The sequence below is a fragment of the Antedon mediterranea genome, chromosome 9 (genome assembly GCF_964355755.1).
Source record: "Antedon mediterranea chromosome 9, ecAntMedi1.1, whole genome shotgun sequence".
Taxonomy (NCBI): domain Eukaryota; kingdom Metazoa; phylum Echinodermata; class Crinoidea; order Comatulida; family Antedonidae; genus Antedon; species Antedon mediterranea.
In genome coordinates this window covers 19,940,600-19,963,702 of record NC_092678.1, presented here as the reverse complement: position 1 = coordinate 19,963,702, position 23,103 = coordinate 19,940,600, and the positions used below count along the sequence as shown (strand labels likewise).

At 35.3% G+C, this 23,103-nt stretch overlaps 1 protein-coding gene across 1 annotated transcript; it reads right to left on the bottom strand.

Annotated features, from left to right (window-relative positions):
- Nucleotides 1-5,751: 5,751 nt before the first annotated feature.
- LOC140058997 (uncharacterized) lies at nucleotides 5,752-8,568 on the bottom strand. Its single transcript, XM_072104798.1, has 7 exons — nucleotides 8,483-8,568; nucleotides 7,868-8,135; nucleotides 7,505-7,726; nucleotides 6,824-7,078; nucleotides 6,605-6,687; nucleotides 6,075-6,279; nucleotides 5,752-5,962 (listed from the first exon to the last, which is right to left on the bottom strand). The coding sequence occupies exons 1-7, from the start codon at nucleotides 8,498-8,500 to the stop codon at nucleotides 5,814-5,816; spliced, it is 1,200 nt and encodes a 399-aa protein (XP_071960899.1). The 5' UTR covers nucleotides 8,501-8,568; the 3' UTR covers nucleotides 5,752-5,813.
- Between the last annotated feature and the right edge of the window lie 14,535 nt (nucleotides 8,569-23,103).

Here is a 23,103-nt window from a genome sequence, read left to right as displayed (position 1 = left end):
AATAGGCTAGATAGGGCACAGCCTAAAATACTAGCCAGGCCTCCTAGCTAGGTAGGCTCTTATACTCTTGGGTAGCTTAGTATAGGATCGCCTAGTGAGAGGCCTCGTAATACTAAACTATTAAACTAATAGTTAATACTAGGCTAGTCTAGCCTATAATAGTAGGCCTAGCCCTAGCTAGAGGCTAGCCTTCTACTAGCTAGTACTAGGCTAAGGCCTAGTAGGCTAGCCTAGTAGTAGGCCTCTAGGGCTAGGCTGCCTATATACTAACTAGGCCTATAGGCCTACCTACCCTACTAGCCTAGGCTAAACCTATAGAGAGGCTAAGCTAGTGTAGCTGGCTAGACGCTAGCCTAGCTAGGGCCTAGATGACTAGCATTAGGCCTAGAGAGTCTAGACCTACTACTACTAGCTAGGCCTGAGCTGAGGCTAGCCTCTAGAGGCCCTCTATAGGCTAGGCCTATAGGCCTAGCTAGGCCTACCCTATACTAGTAGTACTACTGTAGTAGGCTAGTACCGCTACCTAGGCCTAGCTAGGCATGTTTTGAGGTTTTGGCCAGTAGGCCTACTGCTTACTACTACTGCTTACTACTACTAGGCCTAGGCCTATAGCTAGCCTAGGCCTAAGCTAGGCCTAGTACAAACTACCACGTCCACGAATCCGACCCCGATCAACCACCGACTCTCGACAAACACACCCACCCCACACACTCTCGCGACGTATCACGATTTTTTTTTCATTTTATGACGTAAATAAGCGCCTAACTTTACACCAATAGCATTGTGATTATAATACAGGCCACGCCCCCCAGAGCAATTCATTGTTTTACATACGTCACACCGCTTTTTGTGATCTCGTACGCGTGACGTGAGAGGTCAACTAAGACCGCGCTGATGCTCTTTTACGCGACCATTTTATACGCACCACTACAAGTTCAGTAACTACGGTTACATAAACAAACATTATTGTAACAATAATTATGCCATTTTCCCATAGTTTTAAAAATTTTAACCTTATCTTTTTAAAGTGTACATAGGCCTACCAAAAATTTAAAGAAAACAACACCAGTTACTAATTAAGTGCGCAGATCATTGTAATTATAATCTAAATTAGGCATGGTGCCTATATAGGATAACTTGCCTAAAGTTAGAATCAGACTAGGCCTATGTTGTAACGTAATCAACTTACCTATTCTTGTTCTACGTAAACATTTGGGAAGGCGGAGTTTAATTCCACAACAAAGAGAAATAGGCATATCAATTAATTTATTAAAATACTTCCGAAAACGGTTGTAAAGACTGGAAAAACGACCGATATTTATCGGGCTATTCACCAGCCATCCGGCACAAGCTGTCGCTAGTTGCCATTTGAGGTTTTGTTTCGTGCGTACGTTTACATTTCTATCCATGGTGATTGTGTGACGTCATGCAAAGCGCACCGACATGTCATACGCATACCCCAAGTGCGGCACAAAGAATATTTGTTTTTTAAACATTAATGTTTACAAACAAAAAAATTATTTTAAGAAAGTGTAGGTATAAAATGAAACATGGCCTATTTGTGTTATATTATTAATTTATACGATTTATTGAAATCGTCTACAAAGTTATTGAATTATTAAATCTATAGTTATATAGTATATATCGTTTCCCCCATTTAAAAGAAAAGCAAAACAGGACTTTATTTTTTTTATTTTTTTTTTTCTGTTTAAATGTCTTAATCTAATTTAATTTAATGTCTGTGTTCATAATCTTCGTTTCAAGATTCATAATTATAAATCTAATAATTGTTTAGGTATTTTTAACTGTTGCGGTTCGCAATTTAAATGTTTTTTGAACGGTATTATTATAAACATGTTATCGTTGTGTTTTTAAATATGTATTTGTATTATGAACCCGTGCACTGTTGGTTGTAAGAATAAAGAATACAGTACAGCATTAAGTTAATACAAACACACAATTCATTGCAATTCTATAGAGTGCTCCCGGGCATCTATATATAAATTTACGTAAGGGCAAAATTCGGTAAATCGCGCGTTATTTCTAGAATGTTTACTCGATGGTATATAAAGTTGGTTCGTACTTTCGGTACTGATTTTAACCGCCTGATGTAACCCAGTTTACTAATTAAATTGAGTTTGATAATTAGTTATTGACGATTAAAACGAATTTAAGTTCAACGATTTGCCCCAAATAGGGGGTGTTTTTCGATCGTGGTATACACTGTCTAATGGATGTCCATCTTGAAAAATACCCGCACACAATAATACGAGGATGCTTCGCATTTTCCTATCCCCTAATACGATAATGGTTTTTAATAGCTGAAAACTGGTTGAACAGCTCGAGTACAGCATCATAATGTTGAAGACAGACCGATTTTTTTTAAAAAATACTACTTTGATAGATTTAATATACATTTATACAACTGTTTTGCGATAAATGGAACATTCCAATCTCTGTTCCACAAGTGTCTATTCCCTCAGGCGTCGTAAAGACAAGTACTGTACAGCCATAACAGAAATTCGATCCATTTTATCCAATCTGTGCTGCAGAGGTTGGATATAGGTATTTTTTTTAACGGATAATGAGCTAGCCTTTCCAGTCGCCATCTATTATGTACAATCATCTTTATTATTGCAGTTAAACCACCACCACCCACACCACCACCCTCCCACTCACTGGCATAAGTAACATTGTAAAGCCATTAGGGGATAGGCCTGTGGTACGGTATGAAGGATCACATGCCCTAAACGCAGAACAACTTTGGTGGTTAGAAACCAACTTAAATATGAATTGGCTCTAATCTAAGAAACAATTCAAAACCATTAGACCTACTAATTAAGTTAAGTTAGATAATTATTTATTGACGATTAAAGCGAACTTACGATTTTCCCCGAATAGAGATGTTTACTTTATTACTGACAGTTCCTTCTGAACGTTAATATTAATTAATAATCTAATTACTGTACAAAAAAAATATAAACGTCGTATAAGTGATGTATCGTTACATGTACTGTACTATTTCAATCGACTATACGGTGACAGTTTTAACAAAGTATTTTAATACTTATATTTAATACTTAATATTTAAAAATAGCAATGTTTTACTGTGTTTAGTCATGGAGGTATAAATACCTCCATGGTTTAGTGGTATATTATTTGTAAAACATGAAAACAATTGATATTTCGTTACTAAATGGATAAAAAAAAAAATTTAAAAATTGTTCGTCTTTGCACCCATCCTCTTCCCCATCCCTAAACCCTCATGTTGCATACAAAACACAAATTGTTCGTCTTTGCACCCATCCTCTTCCCCATCCCTCAACCCTCATGTTGCATACAAAACACAAATTGTTCGTCTTTGCACCCATCCTCTTCCCCATCCCTCAACCCTCATGTTGCATACAAAACACAAATTGTTCGTCTTTGCACCCATCCTCTTCCCCATCCCTCAACTCTCATGTTGCATACAAAACACACATTTAGTTTGTTTCAAAACAATTGGTCTTATTTTGTGACAAGTTTCTCTTTCGGAAGTAATTCCCAGGATGCTAATTTTAGTTGAGTACATAAATCACCGATTTAATTGTCTTGCATGTACATTTGAAGTCGCCAATTTTTTAACGCTGAAATTACTATGTATTCGAGAACCATCTATGGGCACGATCTAGATGGTACGCGAGCGAAGCGATTATAATTATAGTGATATTATAGTGATTATAATTAGTCATGTCCCGGGACGTGACCGGACCACTCATAGCCACCACGGATAAACTGTGTTCATCAGTGCTTCTGAATGGATGACTTTTGGGGGAGCGGCTGGGACGCTAGAAGACCAAACTCAGTACCGTTTCGATTAAGATCATTCGGGAAATTTTCTCATGCCATAAGAAGAATATTCTATAAAAGCTCGTAAAAGGTATGTTACTAACAACAGACAAGGGGACATCAATTAAAAGTTCTAATAGTAAATCCCCAAATTTACAGATACGATCTTACGCATCCACGGAGTTGTAGATAATTTGATTAGTGAGTGATTGTCCCCCTCACTTTTGAAAGGCAAAATCATTAAATTATTGAAATGAAATAGAAAGTAAGACTTCTTATATCGACATATCGTATGTAATTTCTGAAAATACAGTATCTACATACAAATACAGTATCTACATACAAATACAGTATCTACATACAAATACAGTATCTACATACAAATACAGTATCTACATACAAATACAGTATCTACATACAAATACAGTATCTACATACAAATACAGTATCTACATACAAATACAGTATCTACATACAAATACAGTATCTACATAGAAATACAGTATCTACATACAAATACAGTATCTACATACAAATACAGTATCTACATACAAATACAGTATCTACATACAAATACAGTATCTACATACAAATACAGTATCTACATACAAATACAGTATCTACATACAAATACAGTATCTACATACAAATACAGTATCTACATACAAATACAGATTATATATTTTGTGTGAATATATACCCAGTGGGGCATCAGGACCAGTGCTTTAAAAATGCGTAACCTAATTGTATTCTTCTGGGTGGAATTTTTATGTGTTCAGAAATCGATTGAAACGATCTATAAATTACTCAAAGAGCCGAGCTTTCAGTGGGCTTTCCCCCATCCCCCTGGTCCCCGACCCCGGGCCCTTGGTTCGCTCGCAAAGTATTTCATTTTATACGTCCCTTCACCCACTATTAAAAACGGATCTGCGACGATGTTGTCACTGTGCAAAAATAAACTAATTTAAATGTGGAAATTGGGCCGGAGAATTTTGTCAAAAAGGTATTTAAAAAAAGTGCAAGAACTGACGACTATGGATGGACAAACGCCAAGTGTTTTGGTGAAAAAATAAGTCTTTGAAATAGTAAAAATAAGAAACAAGTCCATATACATGGTTGCAGTCGTGTGCTCAAGTTAGTATTTACCGACCAACCGACCGACCGTTGAACGCGACTAAAAATAAAGTAAAACAATAATAATATTTTCATACAATAACAATAAGTGATCTTTTTATTATAAAATATCACCTAATAAAAGAAAAATAAAATAATAATAATAATAATGCCAGAAATGGTAACTATGTCCTCACATCGTGAACCGAATGTTGGGCCTAACTGCTGTTAAAAAGTTTATCGACCGTTAAAAATAGATGGCGCTGTTTAACTATTTTATGCAGAGCCATATATATATAATTTTATATATGGCTCTGATTTTATGTTGTCAGAGTGTTATTTTTTGTTTTTTTAACAATAATCAGAGAAGCCTGAATTAATTAATATTTTAAATTCTCTCAATAATTTTAACATTTCTGTCATTTCATCTTACAATACTAGTATTCAAAAAGTTTATTTATTAAATTATCAAAATTATTTAAAAACTGAGTTTAGCGGTTTTATTGATTTTTTGTTTTATATGAGAATAAGGATATAATTAATATAGAACCAATTAAAATCATACAGAATTGACAATAATGATTTGTAGTACTTTATGTGTTAATTAGGTGAAATTTCTTATTTATAATTATTATAATAGAAAGTACTTCAATGTAGGAAAGTAAAAAGATTTCATTAACTATATTAAAATCAAAAGCCCGAAAGAGAAATAAATAAAATTAAAAACAAAGTTTACAATATATATCAAATTATCATTTATTATTGCACAACTGTAAAATTCATAAAAAAAACATATCAAATAATGTATCCTTATCGTAAAAATTAATATTGAAATGATTATAATTAGTCCATTGTAAATATGATTAAAGTATTCAGTAATTGTATTGGTCTATCGTAGCATCATGATAGGTTAAGTTTGGATCATCATCTGCTGTCATGTCAGCCAGTGATGTCATGTCAACTACTATTGGTCGGCAATTTGTTTCCTCATCATTGTCGACGTCTTGTAGCTCGTGTTGGTCTAAACATTAAAATGAATGAATATTTTTAGTACTCATGAGGCCCTACTAATAGGGAAGAATTTGTAAAGCGTAGACAAACAAATCAGCTTTTAAAAATAAAAATAAACTTACCAGGGTTAAAATTCGATGATTTCATAGCAGCCTTAGCTGCTAATCTTTGGGCAATAGCTCTCTGCCTCACCCAGGCATCTGGTTCTTCGTCGCTTGGGTCTGTAGGTCCCATGTCTATCCAGTCATAATCACTTTCCACTTCATACTTATAAAATGCTTCATCCATTTCGTCATTCTGTTCCTGGATGCTTTTGCAATCTGATGCCTATAAAAAATTAAAACATAGTAAATAAAAAAAATAAAATAATACGGATTATGGATGGTACCGTTTTGGTACTACCAGTCACATAGACTCTAATGAAATGTTGTGGGGTGGGGCATAATCATATCGCATCCGCACATAACGTTTTATGTAAGGATGGTCAGTGTCCTGTTGTTTGATAGCCTAGATCTTCTTTATTTTTAAATTATTTTTGGGAAGCCGAATTATTTTTTCACTCTTTTCACATTCAGTAAATTAAGTACATTGAAATAGGCTCATGCCACTGCTTGTTGTGTACCTGTTTTTGTGAGGTCTATGAGTTACTTACAAATTGTCCACCTGCCTTAGCAGTATCTCCTTTGATTCCGAAGAAAGGGTCTCCATATTCTGTGCAAGTATTGGTTGTGAGATCTAGGGCAGGGTAAAAGCAAATTCAGTTACTGATATGTTATAATATAGATATCAAATTGTTAAAAAATATAACAGTATAGGAAATGATTGGTTAGGCTTAAATGAAAATTCAAATGAATGAAAAATCATATTGTACCTTTCCTCTGATCTTTCTCTACTGTATCCGTGTAGGCTGATTCAGGTGGCTGCTGGGCATCAGTTGTCTGCTGTTTTTCAGTTAGCAGGTTGGCGGTGGCAAGATTTTCTGCGACCTTTGACAAAACATCTTGAACAACAGAATTTGAAAGCTTGTCGAGCTCCTCATCCTCCTCAGAGATGGAGGCTGCAGTTGTTTGTTTTTCTGCAGTTGTCTGCTGTGCTGCAGTTTTCTGCTGGGCTTCAGTTGCCTTGTCTATAGAGAAATTTGTTTGATAATTATTACAATTAATTAATATTCTAAAAATTATACAATAATAATAACAATTATAACAACAAATCATGAATATTTATCTTTTTTTTATTCAAATGTTCTTTATTCATCATAACATTTTTCGTCGAAAAACAAAGCATGAAAAGGAAATTAAGAGATGAAAAGAAAACAGAAAAAGATGAGCTTAATATACTGTCTCGTTCAAAAATTAGAATGAACAAATGTAAACAAGAATTTATTTAAAAAAAAAAAAAAGATGAAAAATTGATTTGTCTATTTAACTGGGTGGGTGTTGGGAGAGAGGTTGGCTTTAGGTACACACACTCCTTTTTTACAGCTTAAAACTTCTTTTAGATATCTACAAATAAATACTGTATGTTATCAATTGATGATAGTGTATGTTCTTACGGTCAGTGTTGTTCTCGTCTTGACATTTTGCAACTGCAGTTGATAGGACATCTTGTACAAAGGTAGCTGCCTGCTGTTTGAGATGCACATCTTCATCAATGGTGCTCATGACTGCAAGTTGTGATGTCTGGCAGGTGGACGTGTCTAGTTTTAGTGTCGATCGCAGATGTTTTGCGCTTGTTAGTTGTAATGAGTCATTCAGGCCAGGAGTGAGTGAGTTGACTGTGATAAAAGTTTTTTCAAATTAAACTTTAATTATAAAGTAATATATTCCAACAGCATACTAATATACACTAAAACAAATCATGTGGGATGTCCTAAAGAAAATATTAAATGATAAGCTATTATGCAAGGCTGACCTACCTGCAGTTGGATGATTGTTCAGCTCCTCATCATCATCACAGATGGAGGCTTCAGTTGGCTTACCAGTGTTAATATTCAAAGATCTCCTTGCAGCCTTGGCTGCTAATCTCTGGGCGATAGCTCTCTGCCTCACCCAGGCATCTGGTTCTTCATCGCTTGGGTCTGAAGGTCCCATGTCTATCCAGTCATAATCACTTTCCACTCCATACTTATAAAATGCTTCATCCATTTCGTCATTCTGTTCCTGGATGCTTTTGCAATCTGATGCCTATAAAAAATTCAAACATAGTAAAAAAAAAAAAATAATATGGACTATGGATGGTAACGTGGTACTACCAGTCGCCTAATGTGGGGTTGGGCATAATCGTATAGCATCCGCATAATAACGTTTTATGTAGTGAAGGTCAGTGTCCTGTTGTTTGGTAGCCTAGATCGTCTTTATTTTGCTTAAATTTTCTTTTTCTGGTTTTTGTTTTTGATTGGGAAAAAATTATTTTTGGGAAGCAGAATTTGTTTTCCTCTTTTTTGACATTCATTAAACTGCGTACATTGAAAGAGGCACATGCCACTGCCTTTGTACATGTTTTTGTGGGGCAGGGTCTATGAGTTACTTACAAAGTGGCCACCTGCCATAGTATTTCCTTTCAATCTGAAGAAAGTGTCTCCATATTCTGACCATCGATCTGTACAAGTATAGGTTGTGAGGTCTAGGAGGAGGGGGAGAGCAAAAACAAATTGGGTTATTGATATGTTATAATATAGATTTCTAATTGTTAATAAATATAACAGTTTAGGAAATCGGTTGGTTAGGCCGCCTATCAATTGGCTTAGGCATAAAGGTAGTGTATGTTCTTACGGTCAGTGTTGTTCTCGTCTTGCTCTATGGCTTGACATTTTGCAACTGCAGTTGATAGGACATCTTGTACAAAGGTAGCTGCCCGCTGTTTGAGATGCACATCTTCATCAATGGTGCTCATGACTGCAAGTTGTGATGTCTGGCAGGTGGACGTGTCTAGTTTTTGTGACGATCGCAGATGTTTTGCGCTTGTTAATTGTAATGAGCCATTAAGGCCAAGAGTGAGTGAGTTGCCTGTGATAAAAGTTTTTTCAAATTAAACTTTAATTCTAAAGTAATATATTCCAACAGCATACTAATATACACTAAAACAAATCATGTGGGATGTTCTGAAGAAAATATTAAATGATAAGCTATTATGCAAGGCTGGCCTACCTGCAGTTGGATGATGTGCTTCATTGTCATGAACAGTGGCCAGGTGTTCTGCCATTACTATTGACAAAGTTTCTTCCACAAGACTTGTTGCCAGATTGTCAAGCTCGACATCCTCATCAGAGGTGGAGGTTTCAGCTGGCTGCTGTGCTTCAGTTGCCTTGTCTATAGAGATATTATTACAATTATTTTGATATGTCTAAAATTATAATCAATTATTATACAATTCTTTTATGATTAAGATAAAAAAAAATGACTTTATTTAAAAAAAATTTAAATAACCGCTATTCATCATCAAATTCTTTATCTAAAAACAAAACAAGAAAATTAAATTAAGAGATGAAAAGGAAACAGAAAAACATGAGCTATATATTTTGTCCTTCAATTCTGAGAAGAAATCTAAATATAAATGTGAACAAGAATTTAATCAATTATAAAAAAAAAGATGAGAGATTGACTGGTTTATTTAGCGAGGTGGATTGGGGTGGGTGTTGCGGAGAGGTTGGCTTTAGGTACACATGCTCCACCTTTGATGGCTTGAACTACTTTTCGATATCTATTTATGCTAGTGGTAGGCCTATTAATTGGCTTAGGCATGATGGTAGTGTATGTTCTTACGGTCAGTGTTGTTCTCGTCTTGTTCTATGGCTTGGCATTTTGCAACTGCAGTGGCTAGGACATCTTGTACAAATGTAGCTGCACGCTTTTTGAGTTGCACATCTTCGTCATTGGTGCTCTTGACTGCAAGTTGAGATGTCTGGCAGGTGGACGTGTCTAGTTTTTGTGACGATCGCAGATGTTTTGCGCTTGTTAGTTGTAATGAATCATTCAGGCCAAGAGTGAGTGAGTTGCCTGTGATAAAAGTTTTTTCAAATTAAACTTTAATTCTAAAGTAATATATTCCAACAGCATACTAATATACACTAAAACAAATCATGTGGGATGTCCTAAAGAAAATATTAAATGATAAGCTATTATGCAAGGCTGGCCTACCTGCAGTTGGGTGATGTGCTTCATTGTTATGAACAGTGGCCAGTTGTTCTGCCATTACTACTGACAAAGTTTCTTCCACAAGACTTGTGGCCAGATTGTCAAGCTCGACATCCTCATCAGAGGTGGAGGTTTCAGCTGGCTGCTGTGCTTCAGTTGCCTTGTCTATAGAGATATTATTACAATTATTTTGATATGTCAAAATTATAATCAATTATTATATAATTCTTTTATGATTAAGATGATAAAAAAAAATGACTTTATTTAAAAAAAATTTAAATAACCGTTATTCATCATCAAATTCTTTATCTAAAAACAAAACAAGAAAATTAAATTAAGAGATGAAAATAAAACAGAAAAACATGAGCTATATATTTTGTCCTTCAATTCTGAGAAAAAATCTAAATATAAATGTGAACAAGAATTTAACCAATTATAAAAAAAAGATGAGAGATTGGTTTATTTAGCGAGGTGGACTGTGATGGGTGTTGGGGAGAGGTTGGCTTTAGGTACACATGCTCCACCTTTGATGGCTTGAACTACTTTTCGATATCTATTTATGCTAGTGGTAGGCCTATTAATTGGCTTAGGCATGATGGTAGTGTATGTTCTTACGGTCAGTGTTGTTCTCGTCTTGTTCTATGGCTTGGCATTTTGCAACTGCAGTGGCTAGGACATCTTGCACAAAGGTAGCTGCACGCTGTTCGACTTGCATATCTTCGTCATTGATGCTCTTCACTGCAAGTTGCGATGTCTGGCATGTGGACGTGTCTAGTTTTTGTGTCGATCGCAGATGTTTTGCGCTTGTTAGTTGTAATGAGTCATTCAGGCCAGGAGTGAGTGAGTTGACTGTGATAAAAGTTTTTTCAAATTAAACTTTAATTATAAAGTAATATATTCCAACAGCATACTAATATACACTAAAACAAATCATGTGGGATGTCCTAAAGAAAATATTAAATGATAAGCTATTATGCAAGGCTGGCCTACCTGCAGTTGGATGATGTGCTTCATTGTTATGAACAGTGGCCAGGTGTTCTGCCATTACTATTGACAAAGGTTCTTCCACAAGACTTGTTGCCAGATTGTCAAGCTCGACATCCTCATCAGAGGTGGAGGTTTCAGCTGGCTGCTGTGCTTCAGTTGCCTTGTCTATAGAGATATTATTACAATTATTTTGATATGTTAAAAATTATAATCAATTATTATACAATTCTGTTAAATGATTAAGATAAAAAAAAATGACTTTATTTAAAAAAAAATTCAAATAACCGTTATTCATCATCAAATTCTTTATCTAAAAACAAACAAAGAAAATTAAATTAAGAGATGTAAAGGAAACAGAAAAACATGAGCTATATATTTTGTCCTTCAATTCTGAGAAGAAATCTAAATATAAATGTGAACAAGAATTTAATCAATTATAAAAAAAAAGATGAGAGATTGATTGGTTTATTTAGCGAGGTGGACTGGGGTGGGTGTTAGGGAGAGGTTGTCTTTAGGTACACATGCTCCACCTTTGATGGCTTGAACTACTTTTCGATATCTATTTATGCTAGTGGTAGGCCTATTAATTGGCTTAGGCATGATGGTAGTGTATGTTCTTACGGTCAGTGTTGTTCTCGTCTTGTTCTATGGCTTGGCATTTTGCAACTGCAGTGGCTAGGACATCTTGTACAAATGAAGCTGCACGCTTTTTGAGTTGCACATCTTCGTCATTGATGCTCTTGACTGCAAGTTGAGATGTCTGGCAGGTGGACGTGTCTAGTTTTTGTGACGATCGCAGATGTTTTGTGCTTGTTAGTTGTAATGAATCATTCAGGCCAAGAGTGAGTGAGTTGCCTGTGATAAAAGTTTTTTCAAATTAAACTTTAATTCTAAAGTAATATATTCCAACAGCATACTAATATACACTAAAACAAATCATGTGGGATGTCCTAAAGAAAATATTAAATGATAACCTATTATGCAAGCCTGGCCTACCTGCAGTTGGATAATGTGCTTTATTGTTATGAACAGTTGCCAGTTGTTCTGCCATTACTACTGACAAAGTTTCTTCCACAAGACTTGTGGCCAGATTGTCAAGCTCGACATCCTCATCAGAGGTGGAGGTTTCAGCTGGCTGCTGTGCTTCAGTTGCCTTTTCTATAGAGATATTATTACAATTATTTTGATATGTCAAAAATTATAATCAATTATTATACAATTCTGTTAAATGATTAAGATAAAAAAAAATGACTTTATTTAAAAAAAAATTCAAATAACCGTTATTCATCATCAAATTCTTTATCTAAAAACAAAACAAGAAAATTAAATTAAGAGATGAAAAGGAAAGAGAAAAACATGAGCTATATATTTTGTCCTTCATTTCTGAGAACAAATATAAATATAAATGTGAACAAGAATTTAACTAATTATAAAAAAAAGATGAGAGATTGATTGGTTTATTTAGCGAGGTGGACTGTGATGGGTGTTGGGGAGAGGTTGGCTTTAGGTACACATGCTCCACCTTTGATGGCTTGAACTACTTTTCGATATCTATTTATGCTAGTGGTAGGCCTATTAATTGGCTTAGGCATGATGGTAGTGTATGTTCTTACGGTCAGTGTTGTTCTCGTCTTGTTCTATGGCTTGGCATTTTGCAACTGCAGTGGCTAGGACATCTTGCACAAAGGTAGCTGCACGCTGTTTGATTTCCATATCTTCGTCATTGATGCTCTTGACTGCAAGTTGCGATGTCTGGCAGGTGGACGTGTCTAGTTTTTGTGTCGATCGCAGATGTTTTGCGCTTGTTAGTTGTAATGAATCATTCAGGCCAAGAGTGAGTGAGTTACCTGTGATAAAAGTTTTTTTCAAATTAAACTTTAATTCTAAAGTAATATATTCCAACAGCATACTAATATACACTAAAACAAATCATGTGGGATGTCCTAAAGAAAATATTAAATGATAAGCTATTATGCAAGGCTGGCCTACCTGCAGTTGGATGATGTGCTTCATTGTCATGAACAGTGGCCAGGTGTTCTGCCATTACTATTGACAAAGTTTCTTCCACAAGATTTGTTGCCAGATTGTCAAGCTCGACATCCTCATCAGAGGTGGAGGTTTCAGCTGGCTGCTGTGCTTCAGGTGCCTTGTCTATAGAGATATTATTACAATTATTTTGATATGTCAAAAATTATAATCAATTATTATACAATTCTTTTATGATTAAGATAAAAAAAAGACTTTATTTAAAAAAAATTCAAATAACAATTATTCATCATCAAATTCTTTATCTAAAAACAAAATAAGAAAATTATTTCGATATCTATTTATGCTAGTGGTAGGCCTATCAATTGGCTTAGGCATAAAGGTAGTGTATGTTCTTACGGTCAGTGTTGTTATCGTCTTGTTCTATGGCTTGGCATTTTGCAACTGCAGTGGCTAGGACATCTTGTACAAATGTAGCTGCACGCTTTTTGAGTTGCACATCTTCGTCATTGGTGCTCTTGACTGCAAGTTGCGATGTCTGGCAGGTGGACGTGTCTAGTTTTAGTGTCAATCGCAGATGTTTTGCGCTTGTTAGTTGTAATAAGTCATTCAGGCCAGGAGTGAGTGAGTTGACTGTGATAAAAGTTTTTCAAATTAATCTTTAATTCTAAAGTAAACAGCATACCCTATATACAAATCTGTGGTGTCCTAAGGAAAATAGTAAATGATAGGCTATTATGCAAGGCTGGCCTACCTGCAGCAGGTGAAGATGATGATTGATTGTTCGAACTTCCATCTATTGGTCTATAGGATTCATCTTCTTCATCTCCTGTTGCTGCTGCTACTACTGGGGCTGGGGGTCCTGCTGGTAAGACTGCTACAACTACAAAAAAAGATACCAATATGAACAATGCAGGGCCGTAGTTAGCATGAGGAAGAAGAGGCGCTCGAATTATCTCTGAAAATTTCACAACCCAGCCCACTAAGAAGCTGAGTTCATATTTTATATAATATAATTATATTAAAAGCATATTGCTTCGTCTGATTTTAACCTCTCGCTACGGCCTTGCAATGTGTGAAGATAGAGTGTTGGTTGGGAAGGGATATCAACTAGGCTAGATAGGGCACAGCCTAAAATACTAGCCAGGCCTCCTAGCTAGGTAGGCTCTTATACTCTTGGGTAGCTTAGTATAGGATCGCCTAGTGAGAGGCCTCGTAATACTAAACTATTAAACTAATAATAGTAGGCCTAGCCCTAGCCTAGCTAGAGGCTAGCCTTCTACTAGCTAGTACTAGGCTAAGGCCTAGCCTAGTAGTAGGCCTCTATAGGGCTAGGCTGCCTATATACTAACTAGATAGGCCTACCTACCCTACTAGCCTAGGCTAAACCTATAGAGAGGCTAAGCTAGTGTAGCTGGCTAGACGCTAGCCTAGCTAGGGCCTAGATCACTGGCATTAGGCCTAGAGAGTCTAGACCTACTACTAGCTAGGCCTGCTGAGCTGAGGCTAGGCTAGCCTCTATCTAGCTAGGCCCTCTATAGGCTAGGCTAGTAGCTAGGCCTACCCTATACTAGGCTAGTAGTACTACTGTAGTAGGATAGTACCGCTACCTAGGCCTAGCTAGGCATGTTTTGAGGTTTTGGCCAGTAGGCCTACTGCTTCTACTACTAGTACTAGGCCTGCTAGCCTAGGCCTAAGCTAGTAGGCTACAAACTACCACGTCCACGGATCCGACCCCGATCAACCACCGACTCTCGACAAACACACCCCACACACTCACGATTTTTTTTTCATTTTATGACGTAAATAAGCGCCTAACTTTACACCAATAGCATTGTGATTATAATACAGGCCACGCCCCCCAGAGCAATAATATTGTTTTACATACGTCACACCGCTTTTTGTGATCTCGTGACGTGAGAGGTCAACTACTAAGACCGCGCTGATGCTCTTTTACGCGACCATTTTATACGCACCACTACAAGTTCAGTAACTACGGTTACATAAACAAACATTATTGTAACAATAATTATGCCATTTTCCCATAGTTTTAATACTTTTAACCTTATCTTTTTAAAGTGTACATAGGCCTACCAAAAATGTAAAGAAAACAACACCAGTTACTAATTAAGTGCGCAGATCATTGTAATATAATCTAAATTAGGCATGGTGCCTAGATAGGATAACTTGCCTAAAGTTAGAATCAGACTAGGCCTATGTTGTAATGTAACGTAATCAACTTACCTATTCTTGTTCTACGTAAACATTTGGGAAGGCGGAGTTTAATTCCACAACAAAGAGAAATAGGCATATCAATTAATTTATTAAAATACTTCCGAAAACGGTTGTAAAGACTGGAAAAACGACCGATATTTATCGGGCTATTCACCAGCCATCCGGCACAAGCTGTCGCTAGTTGCCATTTGAGGTTTTGTTTCGTGCGTACGTTTACATTTCTATCCATGGTGATTGTGTGACGTCATGCAAAGCGCACCGACATGTCATACGCATACCCCAAGTGCGGCACAAAGAATGTTTGTTTTTTAAACATTAATGTTTACAAACAAAAAAATAATTTTAAGAAAGTGTAGGTATAAAATGAAACATGGCCTATGTGTTATATTATTAATTTATACGATTTATTGAAATCGTCTACAAAAATTAATTAACTATTAAATCTATAGTTATATAGTATATATCGTTTCCCCCATTTAAAAGAAAAGCAAAACAGGACTTTATTTTATTTATTTTTTTTTCTGTTTAAATGTCTTAATCTAATTTAATTTAATGTATGTGTTCATAATCTTCGTTTCAAGATTTATAATTATAAATCTAATAATTGTTTAGGTATTTTTAACTGTTGCGGTTCGCAATTTAAATGTTTTTTGAACGGTATTATTATAAACATGTTATCGTTGTGTTTTTAAATATATATTTGTATTATGAACCCGTGCACTGTTGGTTGTAAGAATAAAGAATAAAGTACAGCATTAAGTTAATACAGACATACAATTCATTGCAATTCTATAGAGTGCTCCTGGGCATGATTATAATTAGTCATGTCCCGGGACCGGACCAATCATAGCCACCACGGATAAACTGTGTTCATCAGTGCTTCTGAATGGATGACTTTTGGGGGAGCGGCTGGGACGCTAGAAGACCAAACTCAGTACCGTTTCGATTAAGATCATTCGGGAAATGTTCTCATGCCATAAGAAGAATATTCGATATAAGCTCGTAAAAGGTATGTTACTAACAACAGACAAGTGGACATCAATTAAAAGTTCTAATAGTAAATCCCCAAATTTACAGATACGATCTTACGCATCCACAGAGTTGTAGATAATTTGATTAGTGAGTGGTTGTCCCCCTCACTTTTGAAAGGCAAAAATCGTTAAATTATTGAAATGAAATAGAAAGTAAGACTTCTTATATCGACATATCGTATGTAATTTCTGAAAATACAGTATCTACATACAAATACAGTATCTACATACAAATACAGTATCTACATACAAATACAGTATCTACATACAAATACAGTATCTACATACAAATACAGTATCTACATACAAATACAGTATCTACATACAAATACAGTATCTACATACAAATACAGTATCTACATACAAATACAGATTATATATTTTGTGTGAATATATACCCAGTGGGGCATCAGGACCAGTGCTTTAAAAATGCGTAACCTAATTGTATTCTTCTGGGTGGAATTTTTATGTGTTCAGAAATCGATTGAAACGATCTATAAATTACTCAAAGAGCCGAGCTTTCAGTGGGCTTTCCCCCATCCCCCTGGTTCCCGACCCGGGCCCTTGGTTCGCTCGCAAAGTATTTCATTTTTATACATCCCTTTACCCACTATTAAAAACGGATCTGCGACGATGTTGTCACTGTGCAAAAATAAACTAATTTAAATGTGGAAATTGGGCCGGAGAATTTTGTCAAAAAGGTATTAAAAAAAAGTGCAAGAACTGACGACTATGGATGGACAAACGCCAAGTGTTTTGGTGAAAAAATAATTCTTTGAAATAGTAAAAATAAGAAACAAGTCCATATACATGGTTGCAGTCGTGTGCTCAAGTTAGTATTTACCGACCAACCGACCGACCGTTGAACGCGACTAAAAATAAAGTAAAACAATAATAATATTTTCATACAATAACAATAAGTGATCTTTTTATTATAAAATATCACCTAATAAAAGAAAAATAAAATAATAATAATGCCAGAAATGGTAACTATGTCCTCACATCGTGAACCGAAAGTTGGGCCTAACTGCTGTTAAAAAGTTTATCGACCGTTAAAAATAGATGGCGCTGTTTAACTATTTTATGTTGTCAGAGTGTTATTTTTATTTTTTTAACAATAATCAGAGACGCCTGAATTAATTAAAATTTTAAATTCTCTCAATAATTTTAACATTTACAATACTAGTATTCAAAATTATTTAAGAATGAGAATAAGGATATAATAAATTTAGAACCAATTAAAATCATACATAATTTACAATAATGATTTGTAGTACTTTATGTGTTAATTAGGTGAAATTTCTTATTTATAATTATTATAATAGAAAGTATTTCAATGTAGGAAAGTAAAAAGATTTCATTAACTATATTAAAATCAAAAGCCCGAAAGAGAAATAAATAAAATTAAAAACAAAGTTTACAATATATATATCAAATTTTCATTTATTATTGCACAACTGTAAAATTCATAAAACAAACATATCAAATAATGTATCCTTATCGTAAAAATTAATATTGAAATGATTATAATTAGTCCATTGTAAATATGATTAAAGTATTCAGTAATTGTATTGGTCTATCGTAGCATCATGATAGGTTAAGTTTGGATCATCATCTGCTGTCATGTCAGCCAGTGATGTCATGTCAACTACTATTGGTCGGCAATTTGTTTCCTCATCATTGTCGACGTCTTGTAGCTCGTGTTGGTCTAAACATTAAAATGAATGAATATTTTTAGTACTCATGAGGCCCTACTAATAGGGAAGAATTTGTAAAGCGTAGACAAACAAATCAGCTTTTAAAAATAAAAATAAACTTACCAGGGTTAATATTCGATGATTTCATAGCAGCCTTAGCTGCTAATCTTTGGGCGATAGCTCTCTGCCTCACCCAGGCATCTGGTTCTTCGTCGCTTGGGTCTGTAGGTCCCATGTCTATCCAGTCATAGTCACTTTCCATTCCATACTTATAAAATGCTTCATCCATTTCGTCATTCTGTTCCTGGATGCTTTTGCAATCTGATGCCTATAAAAAATTCAAACATAGTAAAAACTTTAAAAAAATAATACGGATTATGGATGGTACCGTGGACTCTAATGAAATGTTGTGGGGTGGGGCATAATCATATCGCATACGCACAAAACGTTTTATGTACAAGGATGGTCATTGTCCTGTTGTTTGATAGCCTAGATCTTCATTATTTTTAAATTATTTTTGGGAAGCCGAATTATTTTTTCACTCTTTTCACATTCAGTAAATTAAGTACATTGAAATAGGCTCATGCCACTGCTTGTTGTGTACCTGTTTTTGTGAGGTCTATGAGTTACTTACAAATTGTCCACCTGCCATAGCAGTATCTCCTTTGATTCCGAAGAAAGGGTCTCCGTATTCTGTGCAAGTATCGGTTGTGAGATCTAGGGCAGGGTAAAAGGAAATTCCGTTACTGATATGTTATAATATAGATTTGAAATTGTTAAAAAAAATAACAGTATGGAAATGATTGGTTAAGGCTTAAATGAAAATTCATATGAATGAAAAGTCATATTGTACCTTTCCTCTGATCTTTCTCTACTGTATCCGTGTAGGCTGATTCAGGTGGCTGCTGTTCTTCAGTTAGCAGGTTGGCGGTGGCAAGATTTTCTGCGACCTTCGACAAAACATCTTGAACAACAGAATTTGAAAGCTTGTCGAGCTCCTCATCCTCCTCAGAGATGGAGGCTGCAGTTGTTTGCTTTTCTGCAGTTGTCTGCTCTGCTGCAGTATTCTGCTGGGCTTCAGTTGCCTTGTCTATAGAGAAATTTGTTTGATAATTATTACAATTAATTAATATTCTAAAGATTATACAATAATAATAACAATTATAACAACAAATCATGAATATTTATCTTTTTTTATTCAAATTTTCTTTATTCATCATAAAATTTTTCGTCGAAAAACAAAGCATGAAAAGGAAATTAAGAGATGAAAAGAAAACAGAAAAAGATGAGCTTAATATACTGTCTCCTTTAAAAATTAGAATGAACAAATGTAAACAAGAATCTGTTTAAAAAAACAAAAGATGAAAGATTGATTGGTCTATTTAACTGGGTGGGTGTTGGGAGAGAGATTGGCTACAGGTACACACTCCTTTTTTACAGCTTAAAACTTCTTTTAAGTTTTAGATATCTACAAATAAATACTGTATGTTATCAATTGATGATAGTGTATGTTCTTACGGTCAGTGTTGTTCTCGTCTTGACATTTTGCAACTGCAGTTGATAGGACATCTTGTACAAAGGTAGCTGCCTGCTGTTTGAGATGCACATTTTCATCAATGGTGCTCATGACTGCAAGTTGTGATGTCTGGCAGGTGGACGTGTCTAGTTTTAGTGTCGATCGCAGATGTTTTGCGCTTGTTAGTTGTAATGAGTCATTCAGGCCAGGAGTGAGTGAGTTGACTGTGATAAAAGTTTTTTCAAATTAAACTTTAATTATAAAGTAATATATTCCAACAGCATACTAATATACACTAAAACAAATCATGTGGGATGTCCTAAAGAAAATATTAAATGATAAGCTATTATGCAAGGCTGACCTACCTGTAGTTGGATGATTGTTCAGCTCCTCATCATCATCACAGATGGAGGCTTCAGTTGGCTTACCAGGGTTAATATTCAAAGATCTCCTTGCAGCCTTGGCTGCTAATCTCTGGGCGATAGCTCTCTGCCTCACCCAGGCATCTGGTTCTTCATCGCTTGGGTCTGAAGGTCCCATGTCTATCCAGTCATAATCACTTTCCACTCCATACTTATAAAATGCTTCATCCATTTCGTCATTCTGTTCCTGGATGCTTTTGCAATCTGATGCCTATAAAAAATTCAAACATAGTAAAAAAAAAAAAAATAATATGGACTAAGGATGGTACCGTGGTACTACCAGTCGCCTAATGTGGGGTTGGGCATAATCGTATAGCATCCGCATAATAACGTTTTATGTAGTGAAGGTCAGTGTCCTGTTGTTTGGTAGCCTAGATCGTCTTTATTTTGCCTAAATTTTCTTTTTCTGGTTTTTGCTTTTGTTGGGAAAAAATTATTTTTGGGAAGCAGAATTTGTTTTCCTCTTTTTTGACATTCATTAAACTGCGTACATTGAAAGAGGCACATGCCACTGCCTTTGTACATGTTTTTGTGGGGCAGGGTCTATGAGTTACTTACAAAGTGGCCACCTGCCATAGTATTTCCTTTCAATCTGAAGAAAGTGTCTCCATATTCTGACCATCGATCTGTACAAGTATAGGTTGTGAGGTCTAGGAGGAGGGGGAGAGCAAAAACAAATTGGGTTATTGATATGTTATAATATAGATTTCTAATTGTTAATAAATATAACAGTTTAGGAAATCGGTTGGTTAGGCCGCCTATCAATTGGCTTAGGCATAAAGGTAGTGTATGTTCTTACGGTCAGTGTTGTTCTCGTCTTGCTCTATGGCTTGACATTTTGCAACTGCAGTGGCTAGGACATCTTGTATAAATGTAGCTACACGCTGTTTGAGTTGTACATCCTCATTATAGTTGGTCTTGACTGCAAATTGTGATGTCTCACAGGTACACGTGTCTAGTTTTTGTGTCGATCGCAGATGTTTTGCGCTTGTTAATTGTAATGAGCCATTAAGGCCAAGAGTGAGTGAGTTGCCTGTGATAAAAGTTTTTTCAAATTAAACTTTAATTCTAAAGTAATATATTCCAACAGCATACTAATATACACTAAAACAAATCATGTGGGATGTCCTAAAGAAAATATTAGATGATAAGCTATAATGCAAGGCTGGCCTACCTGCAGTTGGATGATGTGCTTCATTGTTATGAACAGTGGCCAGTTGTTCTGCCATTACTATTGACAAAGTTTCTTCCACAAGACTTGTTGCCAGATTGTCAAGCTCGACATCCTCATCAGAGGTGGAGGTTTCAGCTGGCTGCTGTGCTTCAGTTGCCTTGTCTATAAAGATATTATTACAATTATTTTGATATGTCTAAAATTATAATCAATTATTATACAATTCTTTTATGATTAAGATAAAAAAAAAGACTTTATTTAAAAAAAATTTAAATAACCGTTATTCATCATCAAATTGTTTATCTAAAAACAAAACAAGAAAATTAAATTAAGAGACAAAAAGAAAACAGAAAAACATGAGCTATATATTTTGTCCTTCAATTCTGAGAACAAATCTAAATATAAATGTGAAAGAGAATTTAACCAATTATAAAAAAAAGATGAGAGATTGATTGGTTTATTTAACGAGGTGGACTGGGGTGGGTGTTGGGGAGAGGTTGTCTTTAGGTACACATGCTCCACATTTGATGGCTTGAATTACTTTTCGATATCTATTTATGCTAGTGGTAGGCCATTCAATTGGCTTAGGCATGATGGTAGTGTATGTTCTTACGGTCAGTGTTGTTCTCGTCTTGTTCTATGGCTTGGCATTTTGCAACTGCAGTGGCTAGGATATCTTGCACAAATGTAGCTGCACGCTTTTTGAGTTGTACATCTTCGTCATTGGTACTCTTGACTGCAAGTTGAGATGTCTGGCAGGTGGACGTGTCTAGTTTTTGTGACGATCGCAGATGTTTTGCGCTTGTTAGTTGTAATGAGTCATTCAGGCTAGGGGTGAGTGGGTTGACTGTGATAAAAGTTTTTTCAAATTAAACTTTAATTATAAAGTAATATATTCCAACAGCATACTAATATAAACTAAAAAAAAAAATATGTGGGATGTCCTAAAGAAAATATTAGATGATAAGCTTTTATGCAAGGCTGGCCTACCTGCAGTTGGATGATGTGCTTCATTGTTATGAACAGTGGCCAGGTGTTCTGCCATTACTATTGACAAAGTTTCTTCCACAAGACTTGTTGCCAGATTGTCAAGCTCGACATCCTCATCAGAGGTGGAGGTTTCAGCTGGCTGCTGTGCTTCAGTTGCCTTGTCTATAGAGATATTATTACAATTATTTTGATATGTCTAAAATTATAATCAATTATTATACAATTCTTTTATGATTCAGATAAAAAAAAATGACTTTATTTAAAAAAAATTTAAATAACCATTATTCATCATCAAATTGTTTATCTAAAAACAAAACAAGAAAATTAAATTAAGAGACGAAAAGAAAACAGAAAAACATGAGCTATATATTTTGTCCTTCAATTCTGAGAACAAATCTAAATATAAATGTGAAAGAGAATTTAACCAATTATAAAAAAAAGATGAGAGATTGATTGGTTTATTTAACGAGGTGGACTGGGGTGGGTGTTGGGGAGAGGTTGTCTTTAGGTACACATGCTCCACATTTGATGGCTTGAATTACTTTTCGATATCTATTTATGCTAGTGGTAGGCCTTTCAATTGGCTTAGGCATGATGGTAGTGTATGTTCTTACGGTCAGTGTTGTTCTCGTCTTGTTCTATGGCTTGGCATTTTGCAACTGCAGTGGCTAGGATATCTTGCACAAATGTAGCTGCACGCTTTTTGAGTTGTACATCTTCGTCATTGGTGCTCTTGACTGCAAGTTGAGATGTCTGGCAGGTGGACGTGTCTAGTTTTTGTGACGATCGCAGATGTTTTGCGCTTGTTAGTTGTAATGAGTCATTCAGGCTAGGGGTGAGTGGGTTGACTGTGATAAAAGTTTTTTCAAATTAAACTTTAATTATAAAGTAATATATTCCAACAGCATACTAATATAAACTAAAAAAAAAAATATGTGGGATGTCCTAAAGAAAATATTAGATGATAAGCTATTATGCAA

Coding starts and splice junctions, on each gene's coding strand:
- LOC140058997 (XM_072104798.1), bottom strand. Junction 7,727..7,867: donor GAACAATCATCCAACTGCAG/GTAGGTCAGCCT, acceptor CTTTTATCACAG/TCAACTCACTCACTCCTGGC. Junction 5,963..6,074: donor ATCATCGAATTTTAACCCTG/GTAAGTTTATTT, acceptor TTTAATGTTTAG/ACCAACACGAGCTACAAGAC.